Source organism: Megascapheus bottae, chromosome 31 (assembly GCF_031878675.1).
Source record: "Megascapheus bottae isolate mThoBot1 chromosome 31, mThoBot2.hap1, whole genome shotgun sequence".
Lineage (NCBI taxonomy): Eukaryota > Metazoa > Chordata > Mammalia > Rodentia > Geomyidae > Megascapheus > Megascapheus bottae.
Genome location: NC_143539.1, coordinates 2,955,654 through 2,981,396, shown reverse-complemented (window position 1 = coordinate 2,981,396; position 25,743 = coordinate 2,955,654). Strand labels below are relative to the sequence as shown.

The 25,743-nt window shown below is 56.9% G+C and overlaps 3 protein-coding genes across 8 annotated transcripts; all 3 read right to left on the bottom strand.

Annotated features, from left to right (window-relative positions):
- Positions 1-821: 821 nt before the first annotated feature.
- Rasip1 (Ras interacting protein 1) lies at positions 822-13,370 on the bottom strand. Of its 2 annotated transcripts, none has more exons than XM_090322328.1 (12): positions 13,282-13,370; positions 12,964-13,104; positions 11,755-12,440; positions 9,729-10,084; positions 7,545-8,198; positions 6,352-6,389; positions 5,989-6,140; positions 5,755-5,870; positions 2,488-2,731; positions 2,121-2,293; positions 1,824-1,971; positions 822-1,249 (listed from the first exon to the last, which is right to left on the bottom strand). In XM_090322328.1, exons 2-12 carry the CDS (start codon positions 13,098-13,100, stop codon positions 1,050-1,052), a joined length of 2,904 nt encoding a protein of 967 aa, XP_090178454.1. In that variant the 5' UTR covers positions 13,101-13,104; positions 13,282-13,370; the 3' UTR covers positions 822-1,049. The 2 variants fall into 2 exon arrangements, with proteins under 2 accessions (XP_090178454.1, XP_090178455.1); XM_090322329.1 differs by having other exon boundaries at positions 12,964-13,134; positions 13,282-13,361.
- A 271-nt stretch (positions 13,371-13,641) lies between these two features.
- On the bottom strand, positions 13,642-18,463 carry Izumo1 (izumo sperm-oocyte fusion 1). 5 transcript variants are annotated; one of them, XM_090322409.1, is made up of 10 exons: positions 17,956-18,463; positions 17,094-17,401; positions 16,705-16,779; positions 16,377-16,463; positions 16,197-16,217; positions 15,254-15,334; positions 14,941-15,041; positions 14,513-14,666; positions 14,126-14,336; positions 13,686-13,896 (listed from the first exon to the last, which is right to left on the bottom strand). In XM_090322409.1, the coding sequence occupies exons 2-10, from the start codon at positions 17,326-17,328 to the stop codon at positions 13,707-13,709; spliced, it is 1,155 nt and encodes a 384-aa protein (XP_090178535.1). In that variant the 5' UTR covers positions 17,329-17,401; positions 17,956-18,463; the 3' UTR covers positions 13,686-13,706. The 5 variants fall into 5 exon arrangements, with proteins under 5 accessions (XP_090178539.1, XP_090178535.1, XP_090178536.1 ...); XM_090322410.1 differs by having other exon boundaries at positions 18,008-18,463; XM_090322411.1 differs by having other exon boundaries at positions 18,225-18,463.
- A 1,347-nt stretch (positions 18,464-19,810) lies between these two features.
- Fut1 (fucosyltransferase 1 (H blood group)) lies at positions 19,811-22,864 on the bottom strand. Its single transcript, XM_090322419.1, has 2 exons — positions 22,636-22,864; positions 19,811-22,115 (listed from the first exon to the last, which is right to left on the bottom strand). Exon 2 carries the CDS (start codon positions 22,084-22,086, stop codon positions 21,133-21,135), a length of 954 nt encoding a protein of 317 aa, XP_090178545.1. The 5' UTR covers positions 22,087-22,115; positions 22,636-22,864; the 3' UTR covers positions 19,811-21,132.
- Between the last annotated feature and the right edge of the window lie 2,879 nt (positions 22,865-25,743).

Here is a 25,743-nt window from a genome sequence, read left to right as displayed (position 1 = left end):
GCCCCGGGCCCCCCCGCCTTTCTGGGGCGTGCCTGGAGCTGGTAGAGCTAGGGAGTCTTGGAGCCAAGCTTGGGACCCTGGGAAGGGGGGGGGAGACCCACGCTGGGAAGGTCTCAGGGCGGGGCCCACGTTGGGGTTCCCTGGCTTGTTCCACCTCCTTGTCCTGGGGCGGCGGGGTCGGGAAGGGCGAGGCAGACGGACAGGAGCAGGTGCGGGGAGAGGGGCCCCCAGTGAGCCGCGGCGGCAGGTGGCCTGTCCCAGCCCTGCCAGCAGGTGCCACCTGTCACCTTTTTTTCCCCTGACGCAGCAGCGAGAATTAGGTTGAGAGGAGGGGAAAGTTCAAACTCAAGGCCTGGAGCTCCGAGTCTAGGAAAGGAGGTGGGTTTTATTTTGGGGGTGTGGGGGGTGTCTGACTAACTAGATCTGCTGAGGAGCTGCTAGGGACCCAAAGATATTGGGGCTCAGTCATGGGAGCAACAGGCAAACCACTTCGGCGGGCTGGGAGCCCCGGATTCCCGGGACTGAAGGAGAAGGGGGCTGAGGCAGGGGTTTGGGAGGAGTGAGGAGGAGAGCTGGCGGCTCCCCCTGGCAGGAACCAGGACCTGGCCCTCGGCCGAGCACGCTTTGGGCTCTGATCCGAGGTGTGTGGAGGCCCTGAGCTCCTGGGTGGAATTACACGCAGAAGGACACGCTGAGGCCATCGCTATAAATACTCCTCACATTCGGCAGGGACCCAACACTGGTTGCAGGCAAGGGGCCTAGGTACTCTAAAAACCATCATGGCTCACTCTCCCGAATCTGAATAAGCAAGGCGCTGCCAATAACAGATACTTTTATTGCTCCTCGGCGCAGCTGACATCTCCAGCCCATCTTCCCGCAATCCCCAGCCACGACCTCCCGAAAACTCCAACTCCCAGGGGTCCACGCGGGAGGCAAGAACTACAACTCCCAGAAACCTCTGCGCCCAAGGCGGGGCTCCCAAGGAGTGAGAACCCCAGAATTTTTTTTTTCCTCCTTTCAAGGTTCGCGCGCTCGCTTGTTATTGGCTTTCAAGGAGGCGTGGCCACCGGAGGCCCGTGGCGATGATTGGCTGGAAGCTCTTGCTGCTCAAGATCCCAGAGAAGGCGACGGAGCCTGCGCAGTTCTCGGTGCAGGGCATCATCTGTCACCGGACCAGTGAGGCGCAGGCGCGAGCTGCCCAGGGGCAGGATGAGGGGAGGGTGCGAGGAGAAGCTTTCAAAAATGTCTCCTATGAAACCGAATAAAATAATTAGGGTAGAAACAGAAGCTATATTTCGTGAGACAGAAGGGAAAAAAAGTCTTCAGTTCCCAGTAACTCTTGGAGTGCAAGAGCATGATGGGAGTTGTACTTAAGACTGTCCTCCGTTGCCTGGGAAACGGGCGATGTCACTGGGTACCCAGATCCCTGGAGAAGGGCTGGGAACCGAGTCTTAGGGATTCCTGCAGGGGGATGCTCCAGGGGCTTTTAGGCAAGATGGGTGAGGGGTTGGGAAGGGAAGAGGGGGGGCTGAACCTTGAGGGGAAAAAGAAAAGTAACTAAGAGCTTCTACTTGCATAGCTGGGCTGAAATTCAGGGCCTTGGCATGCTAGGCAGGAGCTCTACCACTGAGACATACATGACCCCCGGCTTCTATCTTAAGGAGAAGGGAGCAGGATGTAGCACTTTCAGTTCCCAGGAAAAGAAAAGGCTTAGGAGACCAGAGTCCTGGGTCAGGAGGAAAGGGCTAGAACATGGCCCTCTAGACCATAGATCAATGAAAACAGCCAACAGCTGCAATATGTGTGCCCTCATTTCTCCTTACCAGTGTCCACAGCATCTCTCTCTGCAGGAGGAGGGTCCCACGCCGGTGGAGGCCCACGGCCAGGACCTAGTTGGTAGTGGCTGAGCAGATGGTGGAGCTGAGCAGGGGTCAGAGTTGGGTAGTCAGTTCTCAGGCTACTCCAGGAAGCCTGGGGAGAGGACCAGAGAGGAGATATGGTCAATAGAGGAGGACATGGGGGGTCCCAGGAGAGCTCCAAGAGGGAACTGAAACCAGAGAGTTGCTGCCTGGAATGGAAGATTATAGGTCAACAGTCAAACAGAGCTGACCAGAAATCACCTTGAGCAGGGAAGTGCGGGGTACACAGAGTAGGTTCACAGCAATGGAGAGTTTCCGGAAGAATTCAGTGGCAATGTCACCTAACCCAGCTCCTTGCAGCCAGTCCAAGACAAGATCCAAGTTTGTTCTGATTTGGACAGCTCGGGACCATTGGTAGAAAGGTCGGCTCTGACCTGGGAGGAAAGGATTGAAGGGCAATGGATGAGCGAACCACGTCCTTTTCCTTTCTAGGTGAGCACTCTATAATTAGGCCAAACTCCCGGCCCTGTCCTTTTCCTTTCTGTCCTTGAGCCTGGTACCCGAGTGAGGTCTAGGCCTGCACTATGTCTACTTTGATGAGAATCCCAGCTCGTCAGCCAACCCTCACCTCGTTCCATCAGTGAGTTGAGAAGGGAGGCATTGGAGAAGAAGAACAAGTAGCCGAATGTCTGAGACACAAGGTCAGGGTGTAGTTCACACTGGCTGGTCAGCTCCAAAGCTGCCTGGAACACACCCAGGGTGGGTCTCAGGCCAGGAGGCATGGCCTCCAGCTCTGCACCAGGCCCGGGCAGCTCTGCCCCAGCTGTGAAAGGGTTACTGTCCAGAAGAGCAGGCAGCGTTGAATAAAGAGTCTGTGGAGATACAGAAAGGCAAAACATCAAGTGATTGGTAGACCACAACTCGGAGCATTATGATAATGGAGAACACCAAAGACTTCTGGGAGCTGTAGTTCATTCTACCTTCCACACTTGAAGGGACTCCATCAACAAATGTGCACACACATATACATTGGTCCTAGGGTTTGAACTCAGAGCTCCAGCATTGTCCTTGCTCAAGAACAGTGCTGTACCACTTGAGCCACGGCTCTCCTTACAGCTTCTTCAATGTTTAATTGGACATAAGAATCTCCAAGAGTGGGAATGTGGCTTGTCTAGCATGCATGAAGGTGTGGGTTTGATTCCTCAGGACCATGTAAACAGAAAAAGTGGTACTGTGGCTCAAGTGGAAGAGTGGTAGCCTTGAGCAAAAAGAAGCTCAGGGACAGCTCCAAGACCCTGAATCCCCAGAGCTGGCCAAAAAAAAAAAAAAGGAGAAGAGGCCGGGAGCCTGGTTTAGTCGTTTAGTGCTCACCTAGCATGCACAAAGACCTAGGTTCCATTCCTCAGTACTGCATACATAGAAAAAAGCCAGAAGTGGTGCTACGGCTCAAATGGTAGAGCCTTAGGAAATCCCAAGGACAGGGCTTAGGTCCTGAGTTCAAGCCCAGGACTGGCAAAAAAAAAAAAAGAATCTCAAGGAACATTCTTGTCCATCCTGGTTTAAAACTCTGATCATTAGATCTCAGCCTCCTAAGGAGCTAAAATTAAGCACCCAGAAAACATATCCCTATTTTATAGATGAGTTTCTAGCATTTATTAGTCCCCCCAAAACTCCAGGCTTAACAAAGGATTTCTAGAAGTTTTTTGTTTTTTGGTCAGTCCTGGGCTTGAGTTCAGGGCCTGAGCACTGTCCTTGGACTTTCTCAAGGCTAGAGCTCTACCACTTGGGCCTCAGCACCACTTCCGGCTTTTTTCTATGTATGTGGTACCGAGGCATCGAACCCAGGTCTTCGTGCATGCTAGGCAAGCACTCTACCAGTAGACCAAACTCCCCGCCCTGTCTAGAAGTTTTTTGGGTATTTCAAAGTCTAGTACCCAAGTCTAGTGCGGACACTGCACCACTTCAGGCTTTTTCCATGTATGTGGCACCAAGGAATTGAACCTGGGTCTTTGTGCATGGTAGGCCACATAGGCCACACTCCCTGCCCCTCTCCTTGTCTAGTGGTGCCACATACATAGACAAAGCCTGAAGTGGTGCTGTGGCTCAAGTGGTAGAGCTCTAGCCTTGAGAAAGCCCAAGGACAGTGCTCAGGCCCTGAGCTTAAGCCTCAGGACTGGCAAAACAAAGAAAGAAAGAAACAGACAAGGTGAGCTGGTTGCCAGTGGCTAACACCTATAATCCTAGCTACTCAGGAGACAAATCTGAGGATCATGATTCAAAGCCAGAAAAGTCAGTGACATGCTCATCTCCAAAAGACTAATCAGAAAAGGCCAGAAGTATCACTGTGAGCACTAGCCTTGAAGAAGATTAGGGAGAGGGCCCAGGTTCTCAGTTCAAGCCCCAGGACTGGCAAAAAAAGAAAAAGGAAAAAGAAAACACAAGCATGTACTAGAAAAAGAGGCCCCTTTCATCTCAAGAAGTTATTTATCTAGAATTCCCCAAGGAAAGAAAAGGAATGGAGAATCAGGAAGTAGGAGTGGGATGGCAGTTGGCCAGTGGAAAATGTGATCAGGCCAAGGACAGGAAATGAGGTCAGCGACAAAGAAGAAAGAAACCTACTCTTGGCAAGGATGCACAGGAAGTGTAGGCTCAGAGGAAAGCGCTCCAAAATCAAGGCTGCTTGAGAAATGGAGAAACTGTCTCAAAAGACTCCCCGGTAGTTCACCAATAGGGGATCAGGCCCACGTGAGCCAAAACCCTGAGAAGCGCAGGAACCGATTACAGAGGTAAAAGGAGCAAGAGTGGCTGGGTAGCAGGCTCTGTGTGAATGGCATTCTGGGAAAACAAGGCCTGTGGCTCAGGAAAAGACTTGACATCAGTACTACAGGAAGTGATGTCACCAAACTCCGGACATGAGACCTGGCTTGGGTTTGAATGGCACAGCTTGGCAGAATTTAATTGTCTATAACTAAGGAGTAGATTTGGAAAATGAGAGCTTGAGGTATGTGGTCAGCCTATCCACCAGTGATGCTTAGGGGATGACATGGCTTAAGTGGTAAAGTGCTTGCCTCACAAGCATGAGATCCTGTGTTCAAATCTCAGTACCTCAGCAAAACACTGATTTGCAAAAGTAATGATTAGGCTAGGTGGAATGGCTGGTCTGTAAGCTCACTTAGGAGATGGCAATCAAGGCAGTATCAAAGCTGGAATGAAAAGTTGGCAAGACTCCCATCTCAACCAATAAACTGGGTGTGGTGACTCCAGCTATATAGGACATGTAGATAGGAGTATCATAGTCCAGGCTGGCCTGGACTCTATATACAAAGTACCTAAAGCAAAAAGGACTGGAAGAATGGCTCAGATGGTTAGAATTTCTTGCCTACCAGCAGGTACAGCCTGAATTCAAGCCCCGGTACTATCATAAAAAGAAACAACAGCACAACGAAAGGTAGTTGGACATCAGTGGTTCACGACTATAATCTTAGCTACTCAAGAGGCTGAGATCTGAGGATCATAGTTCAAAACCAGCCCAAGCAGGAAACTCCCTGAGGCTTTTATCCCCAATTATCTTTCAGAAAATCAGAAGTGGTGCAGTGGTTCAAAGTGGTAGAGTGGTAGCCTTGAGCACAAAAGCTTAGGGACAGCCCCAAGACCCTGATTTCAAGCCCCACAACACACACACACGCACACACGCACGCACATACACGATGGGAAGAAAGGCCAGAAGCTCAAACAGGAAGTAATATCACCACAATAAATGGCTGGGGTGAGATGGGAAGCGATGTGTCAGAAGAAGGAAATTTTGAATCAACTAGGAAGTGACCTCAGACCAACACAATGTAGTTCGCACAGAAAGTGCTCTTATGATACACAGGAGACAGGGGACAAGGCCAACCTTGGTGAGGTAGTAGACTGACTGCTGGAAGGTACACATGATGACTTCATCCAAAAGGGCCATGGCCTCGTCACACAATTCCAAGTCATTGCAGAGCTGTGGGTCTGAGGACAGGCCTGGGAGTGAGAAAGAGAGAGAAACCACAGGTTGGCAGTCACATCCCAAATCTGCACGTTAGGTTAGGGCCTGACAGGGCACGTGGACAGGCCAGGCTAAGCCTATGTCCGAGCTCACCCTCCTGGTCAGCTTCCTTCTCCATTTCCAGCACCTTCTCTTGTACAAAGCTCAGCAGCTCAGTGGTATTAGCCATCCAGAGCATAAGTGGCCGCAGCTCTACCGACACAGCTTCAGGAGTCAGAGGCACTTCCGGGACCCCCTCGGGATGGCTGAGGAAAAGGAAAAGAATGAGTGATCCCCGCCCAACCAGCACCACAGTGTCCGAACCCCAATGTGTGTGTCAAAGCGGGGGACTAAGCCTTACTAAGACCAGATCCCAATGATGCATGCAAACTTGCAGTACAAGGAGTGCAAGTAACGCAGAATGAATGCACAGCCCAACCCCACAACCCACCACATTCTTCTCCCCAGTTCTCTTACTTCTCTGGCTGACGGTCTCCAATTTCCTTAATCTTTTCCTGTAGTACAATAAGATCAGAATCAGAGTGAGGGGCTCAGGTACAGGGAACCACGAATTAACATTGTCTTCTCTGTTCCCTCCTCCCAGTCCTCCTTTTCCTCCCTCCTCTTTTTTTTTTTTTTTTTTTTTTGCTAGTCCGAGGGCTTGAACTCACGTCCTGGGTGCTATCCTGGAGCTCTTTGTGCTCAAGGCTAGCACTCTACCACTAGAGCTCCAGTACCACTTCCAACATTTTCTGAGTTATTTATTGGAGATAAGAGTCTCATTGGGCTTTCCTGCCTGAGCTGGCTTCAAACTGCAGTCCTCAGATCTCAACCTCCTGCGTAGCTCAGCCTTCCTTCCTTTGGACATGGTATCAAAAGGGGTAACCCAGGCATGCCTTGGCATACCACCATCACCTTGTCTCAAGAGTGAACAGATGTGAACTACCACATGGAATCTATCATCTGGTTTTTCTAGAGCACCTGGAGAACCTCCCCACTTTTCCAGTGCACTGTAACAATCATGCTTCAGAAAGCTCTCTCCCCTGGGTGGTCTATTTCCCTGGAGTCCTCCCTCCTGTTCAAATAGTCCCTTATCTGAAGAAACTCTGTAAACCTTAAAACTAGGCCCCAGCTCAATGGAACCCTCTCCCACCCCTGACCGGAAACTCTGAGTGACTTCTTCCTGGCCTTCCCAGGGTCGTTCTATCCGTCCCCAAGAATGCCCTTCCATTCCAAAGTCTCAGAGGGTGGCCCATCCCACTTCTCATAAATGGTTTCTCCCAACTTCTTAGCCGGAAGTATCTTCTTCCACTTTGCATAATGGTTTCTTCCTTGATCCTAGAACTACCACGCCATAGCTCCAAAGGTAGATACTGTACTGCCTTTCCAGCCCAGCAAAACCACAACTCCCAGCATCCTAGGCGGCTTCTTCATTCGTACCTCAAGCCCCCTTCCCCTGCAAGGCATCATGGGAGATGTAGTTTGTTTGCCCAGGTCTGACCTGGATAATGGATGGATGGATGGATGGATGGATGGATGGATGGATGGATGGATGGATGGATGGATGGATGGATGGATGGATAGATGGATGGATGGAATGATGGAATGATGAGATGGATGGGTAGATGGGAACAGGGGAAAGGCTTTGAGATAGATTTGGGAGTGCTCACCCAGACCGCCTCCTTGATGAGCCTGGCCAGGCGGCCCAGAAGACCTGGCAAGTGACCGAGCTCCAGCTCCCGGGCCGAGTGCTGCACGCACAGCGCCAGCAGCGTGGCGGGCCCGAGGGGCGGCAGGTCCCCGGCCCCGGACGCGGCCGCGCGCACCACCTCGCCCAGCAGCGCCTCCTCCTCGCGGGGCCGGAAGCGCAGCACGGGCTCGCGGCCGTCGAGGTAGGCGGCCAGCGCCTCGCCGCGCTCCTGCAGGCCGCGGCCACACAGGCGGCAGGAGAAGGCCCAGCCGGGCCCGGGCGGCGTGGCCCCGGGGCGCGCGGGCAGCCACGGGGGCCGCGCCGGCCCGCTGCCCCCAGCGCGGGGGTCCTTGTACATGAACAGGAAGTGCTCGCCCAGCCCCAGCAGGTCTCCGGGGTGCAGCTCGGCCTCGCGGAGCAGGAGGCACCCGTTGTGCGTCACCGGGGCGCCCCGGGATGGGCGCACCATGGCGGGGGGCTCCGGGCCAGCGCGCACGGTGCAGTGGCGCGGCAGGATGTCCGGGGCGTTGAGGAAGGTGTCCACGTAAGGGGCCGGGGACCCGCCGCGGGCCGACGAGGTGCCCCCGCGCCCGAACACGTGCTGCTCCCGGGTCATCACGTACACGACGAAGTCCTGCGGGCAAAGCCGGACGGCAGGAGGACACCAGTCCAGGCCGTCCTCCCCGGGGGAAGGAGCCTGGCCTTCCACTCCCCCGCCTCCCCCTCCGCACACATCCGGGGTGACCCCCATCAAGTCCCCGCTTGGGATGCGCGGACCCTCGCAAGCCACCTGAGGTGGCCAGCGCTTCTCGGCCACTCTTCAGAAGCCGAGTCGGACATGGGACTCCCGGAGATCTCTCTCCAAATGAGTCCCCCCCATCTTCTCGCCTCTTCTGAATGGACTTTTCCCAGCCCACAGTGGATTACTCCATAGAACGTCCAGCTCAGGGGCCGGGAGTTTGGCCTGGTGGTAGAGTGCTTGCCTAGCATGCACGAAGACCCGGGTTCAAGTCCTCTGCACCACATCACACAGAAAAAGCCAGAAGTGGTGTGGTAGCTCAAGTGGTAGAACTCCAGCCTTGAGGAAAACCCAAGGACAGTACTCAGACCTTGGGTTCAAGCCCAGGACTGGCAAAAAAAAAAAAAAAAATCCAGCTCAACTTCCACAAACATCCTCTCGTACTAAGATGGACTTTCCCCTTGCCCTCCCCTTCAAATAATGGCCTTTTCTGAGAAAACCTATCCCCAGACACATTTCCCCCTTCAGGTAGTAGTTTTCTTTCAATATACTTTGGGATGTCTTTATAAGTTCTTTATAGAATTGATCATGAAGGCCGGCTGTGAGTGGCTCATGCCTGTAATTCTAGATACTCAGGAAGGCTGAGATCTGAGGTTCAAGGCCCGCCTGGGCAGGTAGTCTATAAGACTCTTATCTCCAATGAACCACTGGAAACAGGAATTGGTAGAGTGCTGGCCTTGAGCTGAAGAGATTCACAGTTCAAAACCAGCACTGATAGAAAGTATGTGAGACTTCGTTTTCCAACAAAAACCCAGAAGTATGGGCCAGGAGTTTGGCCTAGCGGTTGAGTGCTTGCCTAGCATGCACAAAGACCTGGGTTCCATTCCTCAGTGCCACATACAAAGAAAAAGCCAGAAGTGGTGCTGAGGCTCAAATGGTAGTAGAGTTCTAGCCTTGAGAAAGCCTAAGAACAATGTTCAGGCCCTGAATTCAAGCCCCAGGACTGGCAAAACAAAACAACAGAAATAGAGTTGTGACTTAAGTGGTAAAGTGTAAAGGGCTAGCCTTCAAGGGGGGGTGGTGGAACCAAAAACCCCTCAGGGAAAGGACCCAGGCCCTGAGTTCAAGCCCCAGTGTTTCCCCCCAGGCCCTGGGGGAGGAAAAAGTCTCTCCTTTGATAGTGTTTTGTAACAGCCTTCAAATGAAATGAGCCATTCCCTATCTGGCCCTCTTGACTGTTTGCCAGGGATCTACCTTCCACCTCTATTTCCCACTCTGAAACTACCAAAGTACTTGAATTAAAGTGTAAAGAGTACTTGAATCTTATTCCCCCCCCCCCAAGAATTCTGGGAGGAGTAGTTTTCTGCCACCCTGCCATGGCAGGTGGGAGGAGAGGAGTCTCTGGGGGGTGAGGCAGCTGCTAACCTGGGCATCCTGGTAACCCTGGAGCAGCAGGAAGTAGGGGCGGTTGTTGGGAGCCTGGATGAGGCACTGAGTCAACTGATCGAAGTCTCCGGGGTCCACGGGTCCCAGCTGGGGATCGGCTGCCCCCGGGGCCATGCTGAGGGCCTGCTGTCTGCGTTCCTGCTGCCGTCGCCGCCGGCCCTGCAGGCTGAGCTCCGACACGCTGCGTCGCAGGGAAAGGTTTTCCGAGCGTTCCTTGCCGCCCGACCCAGCTGGGGGCCCTGATCCAGACCCAGGGCCAGGACTGGCCAGAGCCGCCCCGCCCGACGCCGCCCGGGAGCGGTTCTTCTGTGGTCGCCACGAGGGAGCGCCTGCGCCTGAGAAGTGGAGAACAGAGAGAAACTGAGGCACGAGAAGCCACAGTCAGTGGTCTTCGCCGCTGCGGTTCAGACGGCCTGGCGCACACGTCCCGCCTGGCCGTCCCTGCAGTTTTCAGCTCAGAAATGCATTCTTGTAGTAGTCATTTATTGAGCACCTACTGAGTACTGGGGACTGGTCTAGACATGAATAACAGAGAAAACTGTCCTGGGGGGAGGGGCAGAAGCAATCTTCTCCAGAATGCCCTTTCCTGACACGTTGTAGAAATTAACTTCTCACAGAGCAGAAGGAACTTTCTCTGGATCCAACCCAGGCCCAGGCATAGAACCGGCATCCAATGGAAAGGAGCCTAATGCATATGTAAGATATGCGAAGCTGACAATCTTGCCTGTTAGTAGTCCCACTTAGTGTTCCCACGAAGAACTGTGCCAGCCACAGTACCACAGTAGGGGGAAATGATTATAATCGCCTTTTTTAAAAAAAAACAACAGACCTGGGGCTTGAACTGAGGGCCTGGGCTCTGTCCTTGGGCTTTCTCAAGACTAGTATTCTACCACTTGAGCCACAGCACCACTTCGGGCTTTTTCTGTGTATGTGATACCAAGAAATCAAACCCAGGACTTTGTGCATATCAGGCAAACACTCTACCACTAGGCTACACTCCCAGCCCAACTTCTTTTGTGTTTGGTGGTAGTGGGGATTCAGTTCAGGAGTTCTTCCTCAGCCAAGCCTCCAGCGCCTAATTAAGCACCTACTGTGTACTTATAGGCACTATCCGAATGAACTTGCACTTATCCCCCCCCCCAGCCTCAATAAAGGTAATCAGGCAATGAAGCCAACGTGAGATCCAAATCTATCAATGTAAATGCTATCATATTTTATCTTCCAAAGGGAGATTTGGAAACAGACACCGTCCTCTGAGCACCAGACCTCCCTCCAGGTGCCCTTCTTTGTGTCCTCCATGTGCCCGTCCTAGATTCCACCCAGATCGGCTCTGCTCTTCAGGAAAGGCCTCCCACCAGAGACCCACTTCCCACACTGGGAAGGGCCAGGTCACAGAATTCCTCAGGCCTCGCCCTGCCACCATAGGCCCAGCCCATTGGCTCTGAACAACCCTCACGAACTCCATCTACGCCTATTCCTCCAGCTGCTGGTTCTCCTCAATTGCCATTTCAACCAACAAGACACAAACTCTTCCAGAGCCACAAGACAGACTCCTGCCCCATTCCTGCTCCCAAACCCCGCGAACTCCTGAGTATTCCTTTTCCTTAGGCCCCGCTATGCATGCAGCCTCCTCCAAGGCCTTCTGAAACAACCTCTAAAGCTCCAGACACAGATCCGGTGAGTGAGTCAAGGGAAAAGCCTGCTCAATCACCCTGCTTATAAACGCTGCCCCTTTATCAGACCTAGCTGGGCAACCCAGATTCAAACCCTGCAGATGCCACGAGCTCCATCCGTGTCGCCTGACCCTAGCGGCCCAAGCTCCGCCCCATCAGGCTGAACTCCGCCCCCAAATGTCTCCAGATTTGCTCCCACTGGCCCCGCCTTCCTCTCCCACAGGCCCCGCCCCCGTCGTTCAAGCCCCACCCCAAGCGACCGCCCTTCCCCTCCCTACTGGTCCCGCCCCCGGCCAGGCCCCGCCCCGGCCAGGCCCCGCCCCCTGGCTCACCGTCGCCGTCCGCAGCCCCGAAGGCCTCCTGCTCCAGGCGGCGCGCCTCCTCCCGGCCCCGCAGCTCGAAGCGCCGCGCCCAGCCGGGCCGCGCGCGCCACAGCTCCTGCACCAGCAGGGGGCGCTCCGAGTCGCCCAGCACGCGCAAGTGCTCCGCCCGCCACTCGCCGCCCCCGACGCCGGCCGTCGCGGGCCTGCCGAGCGCGTCGCACAGCGCGAAGGCGTCCACGCAGCTGGCGTCGCCCGGCCCGGTGCCGGGGCTGCTCGCCAGCCCGTAGCGCTCCAGCGCCTCCGCCACCAGCTCGCGCGCCGTGGACCGCGCCGTGGCCAGCACGCTCTTGTAATTGGCGCCCGACGCCAGCCCCGCGCCGAAGATCTTGAGGACCCCCGGGGGCGCCGTGGCGCGGGTGGCCAGGGGCGGCTCCGGGGCGACGCCCGCCGCCAGCTCCGGCAGCTTCTTCTCACTGGCCCAGCGCTGCGCGGCCCCGGGGGTCCCGGGACCGCCAGCACTCCCAGACCCCGTCGTCCCGGTCCCCGAACCCCGGAAGAGCTGCGAGATGCGCTTGGCGCGGCTCCCCGAGGCTCCCCCCGCGGCCTTCACCGCGCCCACCCGCCGCAGCTCCACGTGTGGGGGGGGCGGGGGCAGCGGCTCGCTGCTGCGGCTCCCCGTGTCGGAAGACGAAGACCTGGGAGTCACCGGGCAGCAGCGGGGTGGGGGTGGGGGGGCAGCGGGAGAGAGTCGGGAAATGGGGTAGGCCAAGAAGAGCCAGAGAGAATGAGACAGGATGGGAGCAGAGGCAGAAAGGCCAGAGACACCCGGGGTGGACGGGGGGAGGGGGGGTAGAGAGAGGGCGAAAGAGAGAGAGAGAGAAAAAAAAAAGATCAAGGCCATTCCCGCAGAGGGAAATTCCGAGGCTAACTGGGAGGGGAGGAAGGAAAGTGAATCAACCTCTTGTGCCTGGCCTGCCGGGTCTATCCGGGCGCCCATCCGGCCGGCCCCCATCTCCTAACCCATCTCTTCCCTCCCCGGTGCCCTGATTTCGAGTCAGTGTCCCGCTGACTCTTCTGGCTCCCTTCCCTATCTTCCCCAGCCCCCGTGGGTCGCTTTTGCATTCAGGACCTAACCCAAAGCTGGGAGAGGGTCCTAAACAGGGACCGAGGGGAGGCAGGGGGCACAGGGGCAACCATCCTGAGATGGCAGCTACTCACTTGACAGAGGCAGCGCTGGGCCAGCGCCGCCCCAGCTTGGCCAGCTGTTTCCTGGGAGAATTGATCCACAGGCCCACAGGGAGATGGAGTTTCCCGAAGCGGGGGCTTCCGCCCTCCTTGCGTTCACCAGATAGCATGGCCCTAAAGGAGGGTGGGCAAGACCCCCAACTCCTAAGATGCAGGATGGTGGGATGAGGGAGAGGGAAGAGAGGCCGAGCTGAGACTCCGAGAGTCTAGAGGGAGAGGGCTGGGGACCAGGGTGGTTCGCTCCCAGGACGGGCTACGCCTGTACTCACTCCCTGGGTCCCTGGCTCTTACCCTGCTTCGGGTCCAGCAGCACCCGGAGGCCCTGGCTCCGCTGGCCTCGGTTAATCCCCGATTCCTCTGCTCCTGTAAAGGTCTTTGCCTCTGCCCCAGCTTCCAGCACTGGGTGGGGAACAGGAAAAGGCAAGAGGAAACCGGGCAGGAAGAGCGGGGAGGGGGCGTCCTGTGAGGAGACCGGGCCTGGGGGAGGAGATCTGGGTAGGGCTGAATCTGCCCGGTTTCTTGATACCGGGATTATATCACAGCCCATTGGTTACCACCACCGCCACCCTCCAGGGAGGGACCCAGGGGTCCCAGGTTCCAGTCCCTCCTCCCTCAGGCGGAAGTGGATCTGCAAACCTTCCCCCTGAAGGAGTCAAAAGTTAGGAACAGTCTGAGTCAGATTCTTAAGACAAAAATTAAAAAATAAAAACAAATCTTTATTCTGGTTCCTCTGATGCTTCGCCTTCTTCTTCTTCTTCATCCTTCTGTTCAGCATTTCCCTCGTCTCCTTCCCCTTCCCCTTCCCCTTCGTTTCCTTCGTTCTGATCAGAAGCTTCCCCTCCACCGCCGCCACCGCCGCCGCCGCCACCACCCTTGGCTTTCTTCCTCTTGCTCCAGCAAAACATTCTAGGGGAAGGGTGAAAAGAATGGAACCAGGTTAGGATGTGCTTGAGCGCGGGAGCCACCACACCTACACCGCCCACAAATCTGACCGGATCCTGAGCTGGGATGGAAGCTCCGCCCCCAGGCAGCCCCACCCCGAGGGGGCGTGGTCCGGCTCCCAGGTCTGCTTCGTGATTGGCTATGGTAAACCCCGCCCATTGCCCAGGGCCCCGCCTCCCGCTAGGTGGCTCACGTGGCAATACAGCAGAGTAGCACCAACACACAGGCGACAATCACTAGCACTAAAAGGCTGGTTTTCATCTTCCTCTTTGGCTTTTGAGTCGGGAAGATGGTAGTCTCGTGCCAGGGAATCGAGACTGCGGGGCTTATCTCCTCGTTCTCCTCATCTTGGCTTACAACATGTCCTCCTATCGAGTCCTCTGCCACCCCCCTTTGGGGCAACACTGACAGGGGAGGGGTAAAGGGCAGTGCGGGCCGGGGATGAAGGTAAACCAATACCCAGAGGCCACACCCCCGACAGGAAGCCACACCTCCTCGACCTGAAGCCACGCCCCAGATGTGACCACGCCCCCACGCCTACCCTCCCCATTCCCTTCACATCCCTGGATGCCTCGCTTACCTGTGACACGGTACCGGATGATCGTAGCTGGGCCGGAATTCACGGTGCCTAGCTCGCAGCGATAGTTGCCTGCGTCGTCGGGACCGGCTAAGGGCTTGGTCATGATGGGCTCCTTCCCCTTGGACACCAAGGTCTCAGAATTGTTCCCCCAAACCTAGACCCAAGCTCAAGGGGTCACAGACGCCTGGGGAATTCAGGGTTTGAGGGGAGCGCCGGGATGAGACGATCACGGGGGAGGGTCTCAGGGCAGGGGATAGGAATCCAGGGTCAGGGGATGGGGTCCCTGGGGGCTAGTAAAGGGCATGCGTCATGGGGTGGGGGAAGAGGGTCAGGTGCAGGCCAATGGATCCAAGTGCCAATGGTTCCAGGGGCCGGGGACTCACACAGCCCTGGTGGGTTCAAGGTTTAGAGGAGTTGCAGGACCCCACCCTGTAAAAGCTGTAATCCGCGAGGCCTTGGGAGGCATGATGCCAATTGAGGTGACAGTCTAGGATGATGTCCTCCATCTCGTGCACCTTCACGCTGTGCTCTGAGAATGCAGAGCAAGGGGATGAGAGCAGCGTGGCTGTGCGACACGTCTTCCAGAGGCTTCTGGGTTCACACTGGTTTAGGTCCGCTTTTTCCTGGCCAGTCAGCGGAGCGAGCTCTCTGCTCCTCCCATTGCCACGCCCCTATCTGGCCCCTCCTCCTCTGGCCACACCCCCTGCCACCACAGCCTCACCTGCTGGGCGGAGCCCTCACCTCCACAATCATAGGACTTCCGACAAGCATGGACCTGCTTCTCACATTCGTTGCACCAGATCAAAACCTGCAACATCGTCCCTGAGGGGCAAGTTCAAGGCTTGGGCTGGCAATCTAAGACGGGGTTAAAAGGAGAGGGCAAGGCCAAGGGGAAGGGGAAGCTTTAGCCCCCACCCCCTTAAGAAGGCAACCCCTAACTAACAAGACTCCCCTACAAAACATGACAATAGAATACCACCCGCTAGCCGGGCTCGGTGGACAGGAAACTATTATCTCCAAGAAAGAAAGAAAGGAAGGAAGGAAGGAAGGAAGGAAGGAAGGAAGGAAGGAAGGAAGGAAGGAAGGAAGGAAGAAAAGAAGGAAGAAGGAAAGAAGAAAGAAAGAAAGAAAGAAAGAAGGAAGGAAGGAAGGAAGGAAGGAAGGAAGGAAGGAAGGAAAGGAAGGAAGGAAGGAAGGAAGGAAGGAAGGAAGGAAAGAAAGAAAGAAAGAAAGAAAGAAAGAAAGAAAGAAAGAAAGACAGAAAACGACCCACTACGGCTGGAGGCATGGCACCCTTGCCTAGCAAAGTCAAAGTCCTGGGTTCAGTTCCGAATGCCTCAAAATCAAAATGGAATAGGACTTCTAGCCTAGGTTTGAAGTCATCCCAGGTAGAAAAGTTCAATTAAGTGTCAAGAAAGCTTTGGGTGGTCTTGAGTTCAAGTCTCAGGACCGGAACATAATAAATAAGAATGATAAGTAAATGAATTTGATATTTACCCAAGAAATCCAACCTAAAGAAAAAAATATTAGAGAGCAAGTAATCACTGAGGTGGAAAATGAAAAAAAGAAAGAACAACCCTTCTTAGAAAACAGAAAGAAATAACAACAATTCCAAAGGAGGAAAGGGGAAAGTCTGGGTTTTTATGGGCAGGAATAAGGGTTAACTGCCATTATTTGGACTTACCACATTTGTTGGGACAATAAACTGCCTCGAAAGGGAGAAATATAAAAGAGAAAGCGAGAGTGAATCATATGGTAGAAGAGCTGGGGTAAGGGCTGGGAGTTCCAGGGGGAAGGACCTGAGGGAGCCCCCTTCCCAGCAGAGGGGGGGAGAAGACTTAGGAGGGCTGAGATCTTGTCTCACCTTCTTTTTGAAACTGAATAGCATAGTTGGCAAATGTGTCCTTTTGAAGGTGAAGCATCCAGAATAGCTCCTTCACGAAGAGCTCTCCTGGAAGGAGATATGAAATGTTCACCTGTTCTCCCCCTCCCCGCTCCATACACCAGCAGTATTGGTAGCAGTAACTGGGGCCTGAACCCGGGGCCTCGAGCTTGCCAGACAAGGGATCTACCTTTTCACTTAGTAATTATCTTTTTTAAATAGGGTCTCCACAGCATTTTGCTGGGACTGGCTTTGAACCTTCTTCATCCTGACCCCTCCCAATAGCTGGAATGAAACTCCGTGCATTTACCTTTCACGTCACTGTCTGTGATTCTTTTCAGATCCTTCAGAAAACTCCAGGATGCCTGTTCCAGTGTGTCCTCATCTGTGTTGGAGGTAGTAGGGAGCTATAGAACCCCAGGTGCCAGGGTTTCTGTCTTATTGAGTGGCCTCCTCAGAGAAACTACAATACCCATAAGGCCACGGGGCGAGGCTGGGTGTGGTTAGCTTGGCCACCCCATTGCCTTCTGGGAGTTTTATTCTACACTAGTTGCTGGATAAGGCGCGGGGGGGAAACCAGTATTCTGGTAAGTCCACGTTCCCGAACCCGGGAAGCCCTCCCCCCTCGGCCATTCTAGCTCCGGCCCCCTCTCCCAGGGCCCCGGGGAAGGGAGGGCAGCACTCCGCCCGGCCCCTCACCAATGGCCCCCATAAAGCTGGTCTCATCCAACGGGAGATCCTTGAAATCCTTCACCGCATCCAGTACTCTTTTCATGAAGGTTTTGTGATGCTTGGTGTCCAGGTGGCCAGGCAGGTAATCTCTCTCTAAAGACTTCAGCGCTGTTACGACCAAACGGTCACAAATGATACAGCACCTCGCGGGAAGCAGGCAGTTAGCCAGAGCCGCCAGGAAGACGGCAAACCGGGGCCCCATTCAGGCCCGAGCGCGCAGGTCTCCAACACTGCCAGGAAGGGACTCCGCACCCCAAACCGAGAGCAGGTGGGCGCTGCACGGGAAGAAGCCAAAGGCTGCTGAAAACGACCCCGCTGCGCCTCCCATCCCGTCCCAGGGGGGCCCCGAACCGCACAACGAAGGCCTCCGGGAAGTCCTCCCAGAATGACGGCTACCGTTCATCAAAGGTCTGCGGAGAGTGAAAAGCGGCGCCCCCCGCCCCTGCGGACCCCGGCCCCCGCCATTCTCAACTGCCAAGCCAGGACCTCATTTCCCAATCTCCCAATCCGTGGGATTTCCAACTCCTCCGGGCCGATGTCATTTTTGAATTGCAAACCTCCCGAGCCTCCAAAACCGGCTGCACCCCGCCCCCCCCCCCAAAAAAAAGGCTGAGATTCAAATGCCCATCGGACCAGAGAGGCCCAACCCCGGATCACTACCAGAACGTGGAAAAACTCAACACAAACCCACTCACTCCGGCCTCTAAACCCTAAGGGAAGGCGGGGCAGCCGCGCCCCGCCCTTCCCCAGACTAAGACCGCCTGCCCGCCCCCCCGGCCCCCCCATTTGCAGGACACACTCTTCTCCACACACCGAGCCCCCGATGTACCCTAAGCAGCGAAGCATCCCAACTAGCCGCTCTCCAACCTTGAGTCCCTGACCTGGGCGCTCAAACACTAGGGTCCGCTGAGCTCAGTCCGGGCTCTGGGGGCTTTTAAAGAGGAGGTCGGGGCCTCGTCCTTCTGCGCTAACTATGTTCCCCGCCACCAAGATTAAGGTTTCTGTTGGGGGCTAGCGTGGGCTTTTCCACTGAGCCCTGGGGCTCGGGACCGTCTCTCTACAAAGCAGTCCAGCCGCGTCCTTTCTCGAGCTGCCCACCTGGGGGGGGTCCCCAATCCCCAAAAAACTACTTCCCAGGGCTTCCCTTGGCTCCGCCCCGAAGCCCATCTCCGTCTGATCGGGCGGCAACGCGAGGCCCCACCTCCGGGGGATTGCATGTCGTCACAGAGCCGGTCTTCTCTCCTTAGAACCTTCCCGGCACCCACCACAGGGGAAGCCATTTGCCTGGTTCTGGCTTCCACAGCCAGGACCCCGTTTCGAGCCTTCAGCGCCCTTCCCCTCCCTAGGCCCCAGCCTGCGGGACGGACGCCCTCTGGATGGTTGGAAACCCCGGCACCTTAGCCACCACAGAGATGCGGGCAAAGTCACCGCCTTATAGGCTGGGACTACAATACCCAAAAGGCCTTGTGGGCGGGTTTCCCTGAGGGCGGAGGGAGAGAAGCCGCGCCGCCCGCCCCAGGGCTTTCTGGGAAATGTAGTTCCATGACACTCGGCTCATTGGCTCCTCCTCTTCATTCCACGCGGGGCGGTGGAATGAATGTTGAGACACCAAAGAAGAGAGGTCCGGGGTGGAGGTGGGGGGGCAACACAGCGTCTCAGGCCTCTCTGGGTCCTGGAAAATCTCTTCTATGATTTGGAGCACCAGGAAAAAAACCGGCCAGTTCACACGAGATCAGCAGCATGGCGCAGCCCCATCTAAGTAGGTACCCTGCCTGCCCCAAGGTATCAAGAGGGCGCTCCACACCTTGCCCTTTACAGGCTCACATTTGCAGCACACATACAACTCTTCCCCCCTACTCTCAGCCCTCAATAAAAAGACAAAAGAGATAGGGTAGGTTAAGGCTTTTAATTCACACCTGCCCCTCTCCCACGTGTGGGCAAGCACACTTAGGAATGGTACCCAGAAAATCCCTGAGGAAGGATGGGGCCCTGCTCCTCCTCCGATGGTCATTGTAATTCCATTTCCCAAAAAAGCAGGAAGAAAGGGATCCAGAATGTGTGAGTCAAAAAAACCTCATCCTCGGGCAAGTTTGGCCTAGTGGTAGAGTGCTTGCCTAGCATGCACCAAGACCCGGGTTCAAGTCCTCGGTACCACATACATTAAAAAAAAAAAAAAGGCCAGAAGCCCAAGGACAGTGCTCAGGCCCTGAGTTCAAGGGCCAGGACGGGCACAAAAAAAAATCCCATCCTTTCTGGTGGGCCCCTTTGCTCCTGCATGGGTTGTACTATAGGACTGGGCTATGTTCACCCTGGACTTGCCCAGAGTCAGATTTGGGGGGGAACAGGGGGGGGGCAGTGGCAGCTCAGAGGTGCATGACAGTTGGCAGTGGTTGGTAAAGAGGAATACATTACCGTCCAGTTTTGTTTTTTTTTTAACGTGTGTGTTGGTGGGGACAGGATGTTGTGGGGCTTGTACTCTGTGGGCGCTGTCCCTGAGCTCTTCAGCTCAAGGCTTTCATCCTACCCCTGGAGCCACAGGGCCACTTGCAGATTTCTAGTGGTTAATTGGAGACTTTAGTGCCAGGCCCGGCTACCCTCCAGTTTTTTGCAGGCCTGATAACATCCAGAAAACAGATCCTTGCTTCCCAGCATCTGAGCTGAGGAGGAAATTTTCTTGATCTTATACCTAGAAGCCTATATGTACATTTATTATCTTTGGTAGGTTTGAACATTAAAAAAAAAAATCCTTGGATCTCTAGAAGGTTCTGCATCTCAGGTACAATATCACAAGAGAAGCCCGTGTGTGTGTGTGTGTGTGTATGTGTGCTAGTCCTGGGGCGCTATTACTGTTCTTTTTTAGCTCAAGACTAGTGCTTTACCACTTCAGCCACGGCTCCACTTTTAGCTTTTTGGTAATTTATTGGAGATAAAGAATCTCATGGAAGCCGGGCACAGTAGCTCACACCTGTAATCCTAACTACTCAAGGGGCTGAAATCTGAGGATCAAGGTTCAAAGCCAGCTCAGGCACTAAAGAGTTTGAGACTCTTATCTCCAATTAACCACTAGAAAACACGAAGTGGGGCTGCGGCTCAAGGGTAGGGCTGTAGCCTTGAGCTGAAGAGTACAAGGACAGTGCCCAGGCCCAGAATTTAAGCCCCATGACCCACAAAAGAAAAAGAAGGAGGAGGAAGAGGAGGAGGAAGAGGAGGAGGAGGAGGAGGAGGAGGGGAGCGATATTCCTCAGATCTCAGCTTCCTAGTGGCTAGGATTTAGCTACCAGCTGGCAGTTTAACCATCTCTTTGCCCCTGCCATAGTTCAGCCTTTTTGCTTCTCCTAGCCTCTTTGAGGCTTTCGTGGAAATGAGGGCTGCCCGGCTGATTCAGAGGCCCTGGCCAGCACAGCTTGTTTACCAGATCTTTCTGGCAGTGGTTGATTGATGAGTGTTGAGCTTTGGTTGTGTCTTCATTACATTCTCTCCCAATGATCTATCTGTCCCCTCCAGCAAAGTACTATAGGATTCTTCATGGGACATTAGATGTGGCCTTCTCTAGAATAAACTAGAAACTCCAGAAACACATGAGAAGAATTGAGGCGTGCTTGCCGTACACAGTAAGGTGCGTTTCAGATAATGGTTATTTCTCCCCTTTTGCTTGCTCTGCTCTACAGAAACCCTGAGTTCCTTTTGCTATGTGAAGATGCAGAGAAGTAACATCTCTTCTAGAAAAAGAGCCAGATCAGTCAGGAAGGGGAGGGTTGTTCCCTGTCCCTGGGTACAGCCATCTAGAAGTACAATGGATATGAACTAGGAAAAGCAGCTGAGCACTGAAATTTCTAGACAGGGTTGGCCATCAGGTGATGCTGTTCCCCTGGTTGATGGTTCCAGAGGTCCCTCCCTCTTCTTGAAGGCTAGAGATGAGATCGCTGTGGAAACGGGTACCCACCTGCTCTGGGACCATCTCAGGCGAATCCGGAAGTGAAACACATACCAAGTGGTACTCAATGGATCAGATCAATCCATAAAGCCTCTTCCACGTGGGAATCCTCGTCCTCACGGGAGTCAGGTCAGCGTTGATGCCCACCCACTCGGGTAGGAAGGCAGCCTCGGGTTTGAAGATCCTTAGGAAATCAGAGTTGGGCAGGGTGAAGTTAGCCAGGTAGACCGTGTCGCCACCAACCAGGTAGGCAGCCCAGAAGCCAAACGTGCCAATGGTCATGATTGTGTGGTTGCACTGGAGAAGCAGGGCGAAGTCCCGTCCGGGTGTGCTCTCCAGCCCGTCGCCAGCAAAGGCCACGTCACCCAGGGAGGTGTCGATGTTCTTCCGGCACCACTCCATGCCATTGCTGGTGACCACGAAGACGGGGTCTTTGTGCCGTGCCCGGAACCAGTCCATGGCCTGCTGGAGGTAAGTCTGGTCGCCCACCACACCCTTCCAGCGATCAGGCATCACCTCTAGGTAGTCCCCACGGCGGACGTGGACACCCACAAAAGTCTGAGGGCGGCGACCATCGGGGCCCAGGCGGAACTGGCTCAGAACCCACTGAGCCTCCTCCCGCAGGTGGTCGTGCAGGGTGAACTCCCTGCGGACCTGCTCCCGCACGTGGTGGAAAAAGGTCCAAGAACAGGGAAAGCCAGACAGCTTCAGGAAGGGTTCGCTCAAGCGGGAGTATTCCTCTGACATCCAGTCGTGCACCTGCAGGTTGTGCCAAGGCGTGCGGCTCTCCACCTCGTGGGCCAACACGGGCAGAGTGATGCGGAAGACCGGGGCCAGCGTGGCGTGCATGGCCGGTAGGATGAAGGGTCGGCGGCCGTTGAGCTGGGCCAGGGCCAGCAATGTGGCGTACTGGCCCATCTGGTTCCCAAACCTGCCCTCTGGGTAAATGGTCCAGGTGCCCGAGAGAGGCTGGAGGTGCTGGAGACTGAGAGCTGAGCGGTTGGGTGTCCACGGTGGGCTGGGCATGCAAACGATGGCCACCGGAGATGCCAGGCCTTGGTAGGGACACAACAGGGACAGGTGGAACAGATCTTGGTGGAGGTGGAGGAAGGATATGGCTGACAGGACACACACGATCAGGAAGGCCAGGCAGAGGAGCTTTCTGCTGGGGGTCCACATGGCTGCGGGAAAGGGAAGAGGGAAGCTCAGGGAGCCACAGAGGCAGGGCCTGGAAGGTCAGGGAGGAGAGGCCGGAAGCTGCTTGCAGGGATGGGAGAGGAGAAGCCCAGAAGGAATCTCCCACCCGGCCAGTGTGAAAGATGCGTGAAGGAGCCCTTGCTGTGTTAGCTGGGGCTCCAGGGCTGGGAGGCCACTGGGAATCTCGCCCCGTCCCGCGTGGAAGACCCGGACAGTTTCAAGCCCCATCCACCGGTGTACCTGTGGGCGAGAGGCTGGGCGCAGGGGAGTCACGGCCGCCGCCCCCCCCCCCCAGGCTGGGTGCTGGGGACCCTGGAGGTGACTTCGGAGATCCAGGAAGCCGGAGCCCACATTTCGGCATCCTCGGGGCCGACTCACCTGGGTTCCTTGGGGGTGGTAAAATCCAGCCACCTGGAGGCCAGGGCGCACGGCGGGGAAGCGCAGCCACATCCGGAGTCCCGGCTCCTCCAGGCTCCAGGCTCCAGGCTCGGCCGCCCCGGCGCTTCCCCCGGCCTCCCCGGGACTGGCGGGAGGCTCGGGGATCCGGCAGGACTCGGGGCGCGGCCTCCACCCGCCAGGGCCCGGCAGGTAGTCGGCCGCCCCGCCCTGGCTCTGCTGGTGGGTGGAGCGCCCCGGCGAGGGCGGTGCCCTCACCCCAACCCCGGGTACAGCCCGCCGCCGGCCCGTCCGCCCGGCCCCGGGCTGGGACCGGGCCACGCCCAGACCCGGCCCAGGCCCGGCGGCCTGGCTGCACCCAGGGCCCGGCGCAGACGCGGGCAGACCCGAATCCCGACGGAACCTTTTTCCTGGGCAATGGCCCTCCCCCAAGCGCCCAGGGAGGCCACCCGGACCGCTGGACCCACCCCGACACCTGGCACCCGCTGAGGGAAGGGACCTCCCATCCGAGCCTCACTCTCCCAGGGCATGGAGAACCTGTTTGCCTGGCAGGCCCCGAAGCCCCTAGGCTGGATCATCACCCCCGTTACCCCCTCACCCCCAGAGGCCCGGACCCCCATTCCCGGCCCCAAGCTTGCCTGGAGCCAACCTCTCCCTTCACACCCTGGGTTCCAGGATCCAGTCTCTTTCCTCAGAGCCAGAGGTCCAGGCGCCAGCCTCCTCCCTCAGACCCAGGGGTCCAGGCGCCAGCCTCCTCTCTCAGATCCAGGGGTCCAGGAGCCAGCCTCCTCCTTCAGACCCAGGGGTTCCAGTGCCAGCCTCCTCCCTCAGATCCAGGGGTCCAGGAGCCAGCCTCCTCCCTCAGATCCAGGGGTTCCAGTGCCAGCCTCCTCCCTCAGATCCAGGGGTCCAGGCCCCAGCCTCCTCCTTCAGACCCAGGGGTCCAGGCGCCAGCCTCCTCCCTCAGACCCAGGGGTCCAGGCGCCAGCCTCCTCCCTCACATCCAGGGGTTCCAGTGCCAGCCTCCTCCCTCAGATCCAGGGGTTCCAGTGCCAGTCTCCTCCCTCAGATCCAGGGGTTCCAGTGCCAGCCTCCTCCCTCAGATCCAGGGGTCCAGGCGCCAGCCTCCTCAGATCCAGGGGTTCCAGTGCCAGCCTCCTCCCTCAGATCCAGGGGTCCAGGAGCCAGCCTCCTCCTTCAGACCCAGGGGTTCCAGTGCCAGCCTCCTCCCTCAGATCCAGGGGTCCAGGCGCCAGCCTCCTCCCTCAGATCCAGGGGTCCAGGCCCCAGCCTCCTCCTTCAGACCCAGGGGTCCAGGCGCCAGCCTCCTCCCTCAGATCCAGGGGTCCAGGCCCCAGCCTCCTCCCTCAGATCCAGGGGTTCCAGTGCCAGCCTCCTCCCTCAGACCCAGGGGTTCCAGTGCCAGTCTCCTCCCTCAGATCCAGGGGTTCCAGTGCCAGCCTCCTCCCTCAGATCCAGGGGTCCAGGAGCCAGCCTCCTCCTTCAGACCCAGGGGTTCCAGTGCCAGCCTCCTCCCTCAGATCCAGGGGTCCAGGCGCCAGCCTCCTCCCTCAGATCCAGGGGTCCAGGCGCCAGCCTCCTCAGATCCAGGGGTTCCAGTGCCAGCCTCCTCCCTCAGATCCAGGGGTCCAGGCGCCAGCCTCCTCCCTCAGATCCAGGGGTCCAGGAGCCAGCCTCCTCCCTCAGATCCAGGGGTTCCAGTGCCAGCCTCCTCCCTCAGATCCAGGGGTCCAGGAGCCAGCCTCCTCCCTCAGACCCAGGGGTCCAGGCGCCAGCCTCCTCCCTCAGATCCAGGGGTCCAGGCGCCAGCCTCCTCCCTCAGATCCAGGGGTTCCAGTGCCAGCCTCCTCCCTCAGATCCAGGGGTCCAGGAGCCAGCCTCCTCCCTCAGATCCAGGGGTCCAGGCGCCAGCCTCCTCCCTCAGATCCAGGGGTTCCAGTGCAGCCTCCTCCCTCAGATCCAGGGGTCCAGGCCCCAGCCTCCTCCCTCAGATCCAGGGGTCCAGGAGCCAGCCTCCTCCCTCAGATCCAGAGGTTCCAGTGCAGCCTCCTCCCTCAGATCCAGGGGTCCAGGCCCCAGCCTCCTCCCTCAGATCCAGGGGTCCAGGAGCCAGCCTCCTCCCTCAGATCCAGGGGTTCCAGTGCAGCCTCCTCCCTCAGATCCAGGGGTCCAGGCCCCAGCCTCCTCCCTCAGATCTAGGGGTCCCGGCGCCAGCCTCCTCCCTCAGATCCAGGGGCCCAGGCCCAGCCTCCTCCCTCACATCCAGGGGTCCAGGCGCCAGCCTCCTCAGATCCAGGGGTCCAAGAGCCAGCCTCCTCCTTCAGACCCAGGGGTTCCAGTGCCAGCCTCCTCTCTCAGAGCCAGGGGTCCAGGCCCAGCCTCCTCCCTCAGACACAGGAGTCCAGGCCCCAGATTCCTCCCTCAGATCCAGAGGTTCCAGTGCCAGCCTCCTCCCTCAGATCCAGGGATCCAGGCCCCAGCCTCCTCCCTCAGATCCAGGGGTCCAGGCGCCAGCCTCCTCCCTCAGATCCAGGGGTCCAGGAGCCAGCCTCCTCCCTCAGATCCAGGGGTTCCAGTGCCAGCCTCCTCCCTCAGATCCAGGGGTCCAGGAGCCAGCCTCCTCCCTCAGACCCAGGGGTCCAGGCGCCAGCCTCCTCCCTCAGATCCAGGGGTCCAGGCGCCAGCCTCCTCCCTCCGATCCAGGGGTTCCAGTGCAGCCTCCTCAGATCCAGGGGTCCAGGAGCCAGCCTCCTCCCTCAGACCCAGGGGTCCAGGCGCCAGCCTCCTCCCTCAGACCCAGGGGTCCAGGCGCCAGCCTCCTCCCTCAGATCCAGGGGTTCCAGTGCAGCCTCCTCAGATCCAGGGGTCCAGGAGCCAGCCTCCTCCCTCAGATCCAGGGGTCCAGGCGCCCGCCTTCTCCCTCAGATCCAGGGGTCCAGGCGCCAGCCTCCTCAGATCCAGGGGTCCAGGAGCCAGCCTCCTCCCTCAGATCCACGGGTTCCAGTGCCAGCCGCCTCTCTCAGATCCAGGGGTCCAGGCCCAGCCTTCTCCCTCAGAGCTAGGGGTCCA

Bases quoted from the DNA above. Each gene is read 5' to 3' on its own strand.
- Rasip1 (XM_090322328.1), bottom strand. From the start codon at position 13,100: ATGCTATCTGGTGAACGCAAGGAGGGCGGAAGCCCCCGCTTCGGGAAA. The intron at 8,199-9,728 runs GTTAGCAGCTGC...CTTTGCCCGCAG, and splicing joins AGGGTTACCAGGATGCCCAG to GACTTCGTCGTGTACGTGAT. The intron at 1,972-2,120 runs GTGATTTCTGGT...TCCTCTCCCCAG, and splicing joins CCCGCACTTCCCTGCTCAAG to GCTTCCTGGAGTAGCCTGAG.
- Izumo1 (XM_090322409.1), bottom strand. From the start codon at position 17,328: ATGGGGCCCCGGTTTGCCGTCTTCCTGGCGGCTCTGGCTAACTGCCTG. The intron at 14,667-14,940 runs GTGGGGTCCTGC...GCTTGGGTCTAG, and splicing joins CGGATTACAGCTTTTACAGG to GTTTGGGGGAACAATTCTGA. The intron at 13,897-14,125 runs GTGAGCCACCTA...CCCTTCCCCTAG, and splicing joins CTACTCTGCTGTATTGCCAC to AATGTTTTGCTGGAGCAAGA.
- Fut1 (XM_090322419.1), bottom strand. From the start codon at position 22,086: ATGCCCAGCCCACCGTGGACACCCAACCGCTCAGCTCTCAGTCTCCAG.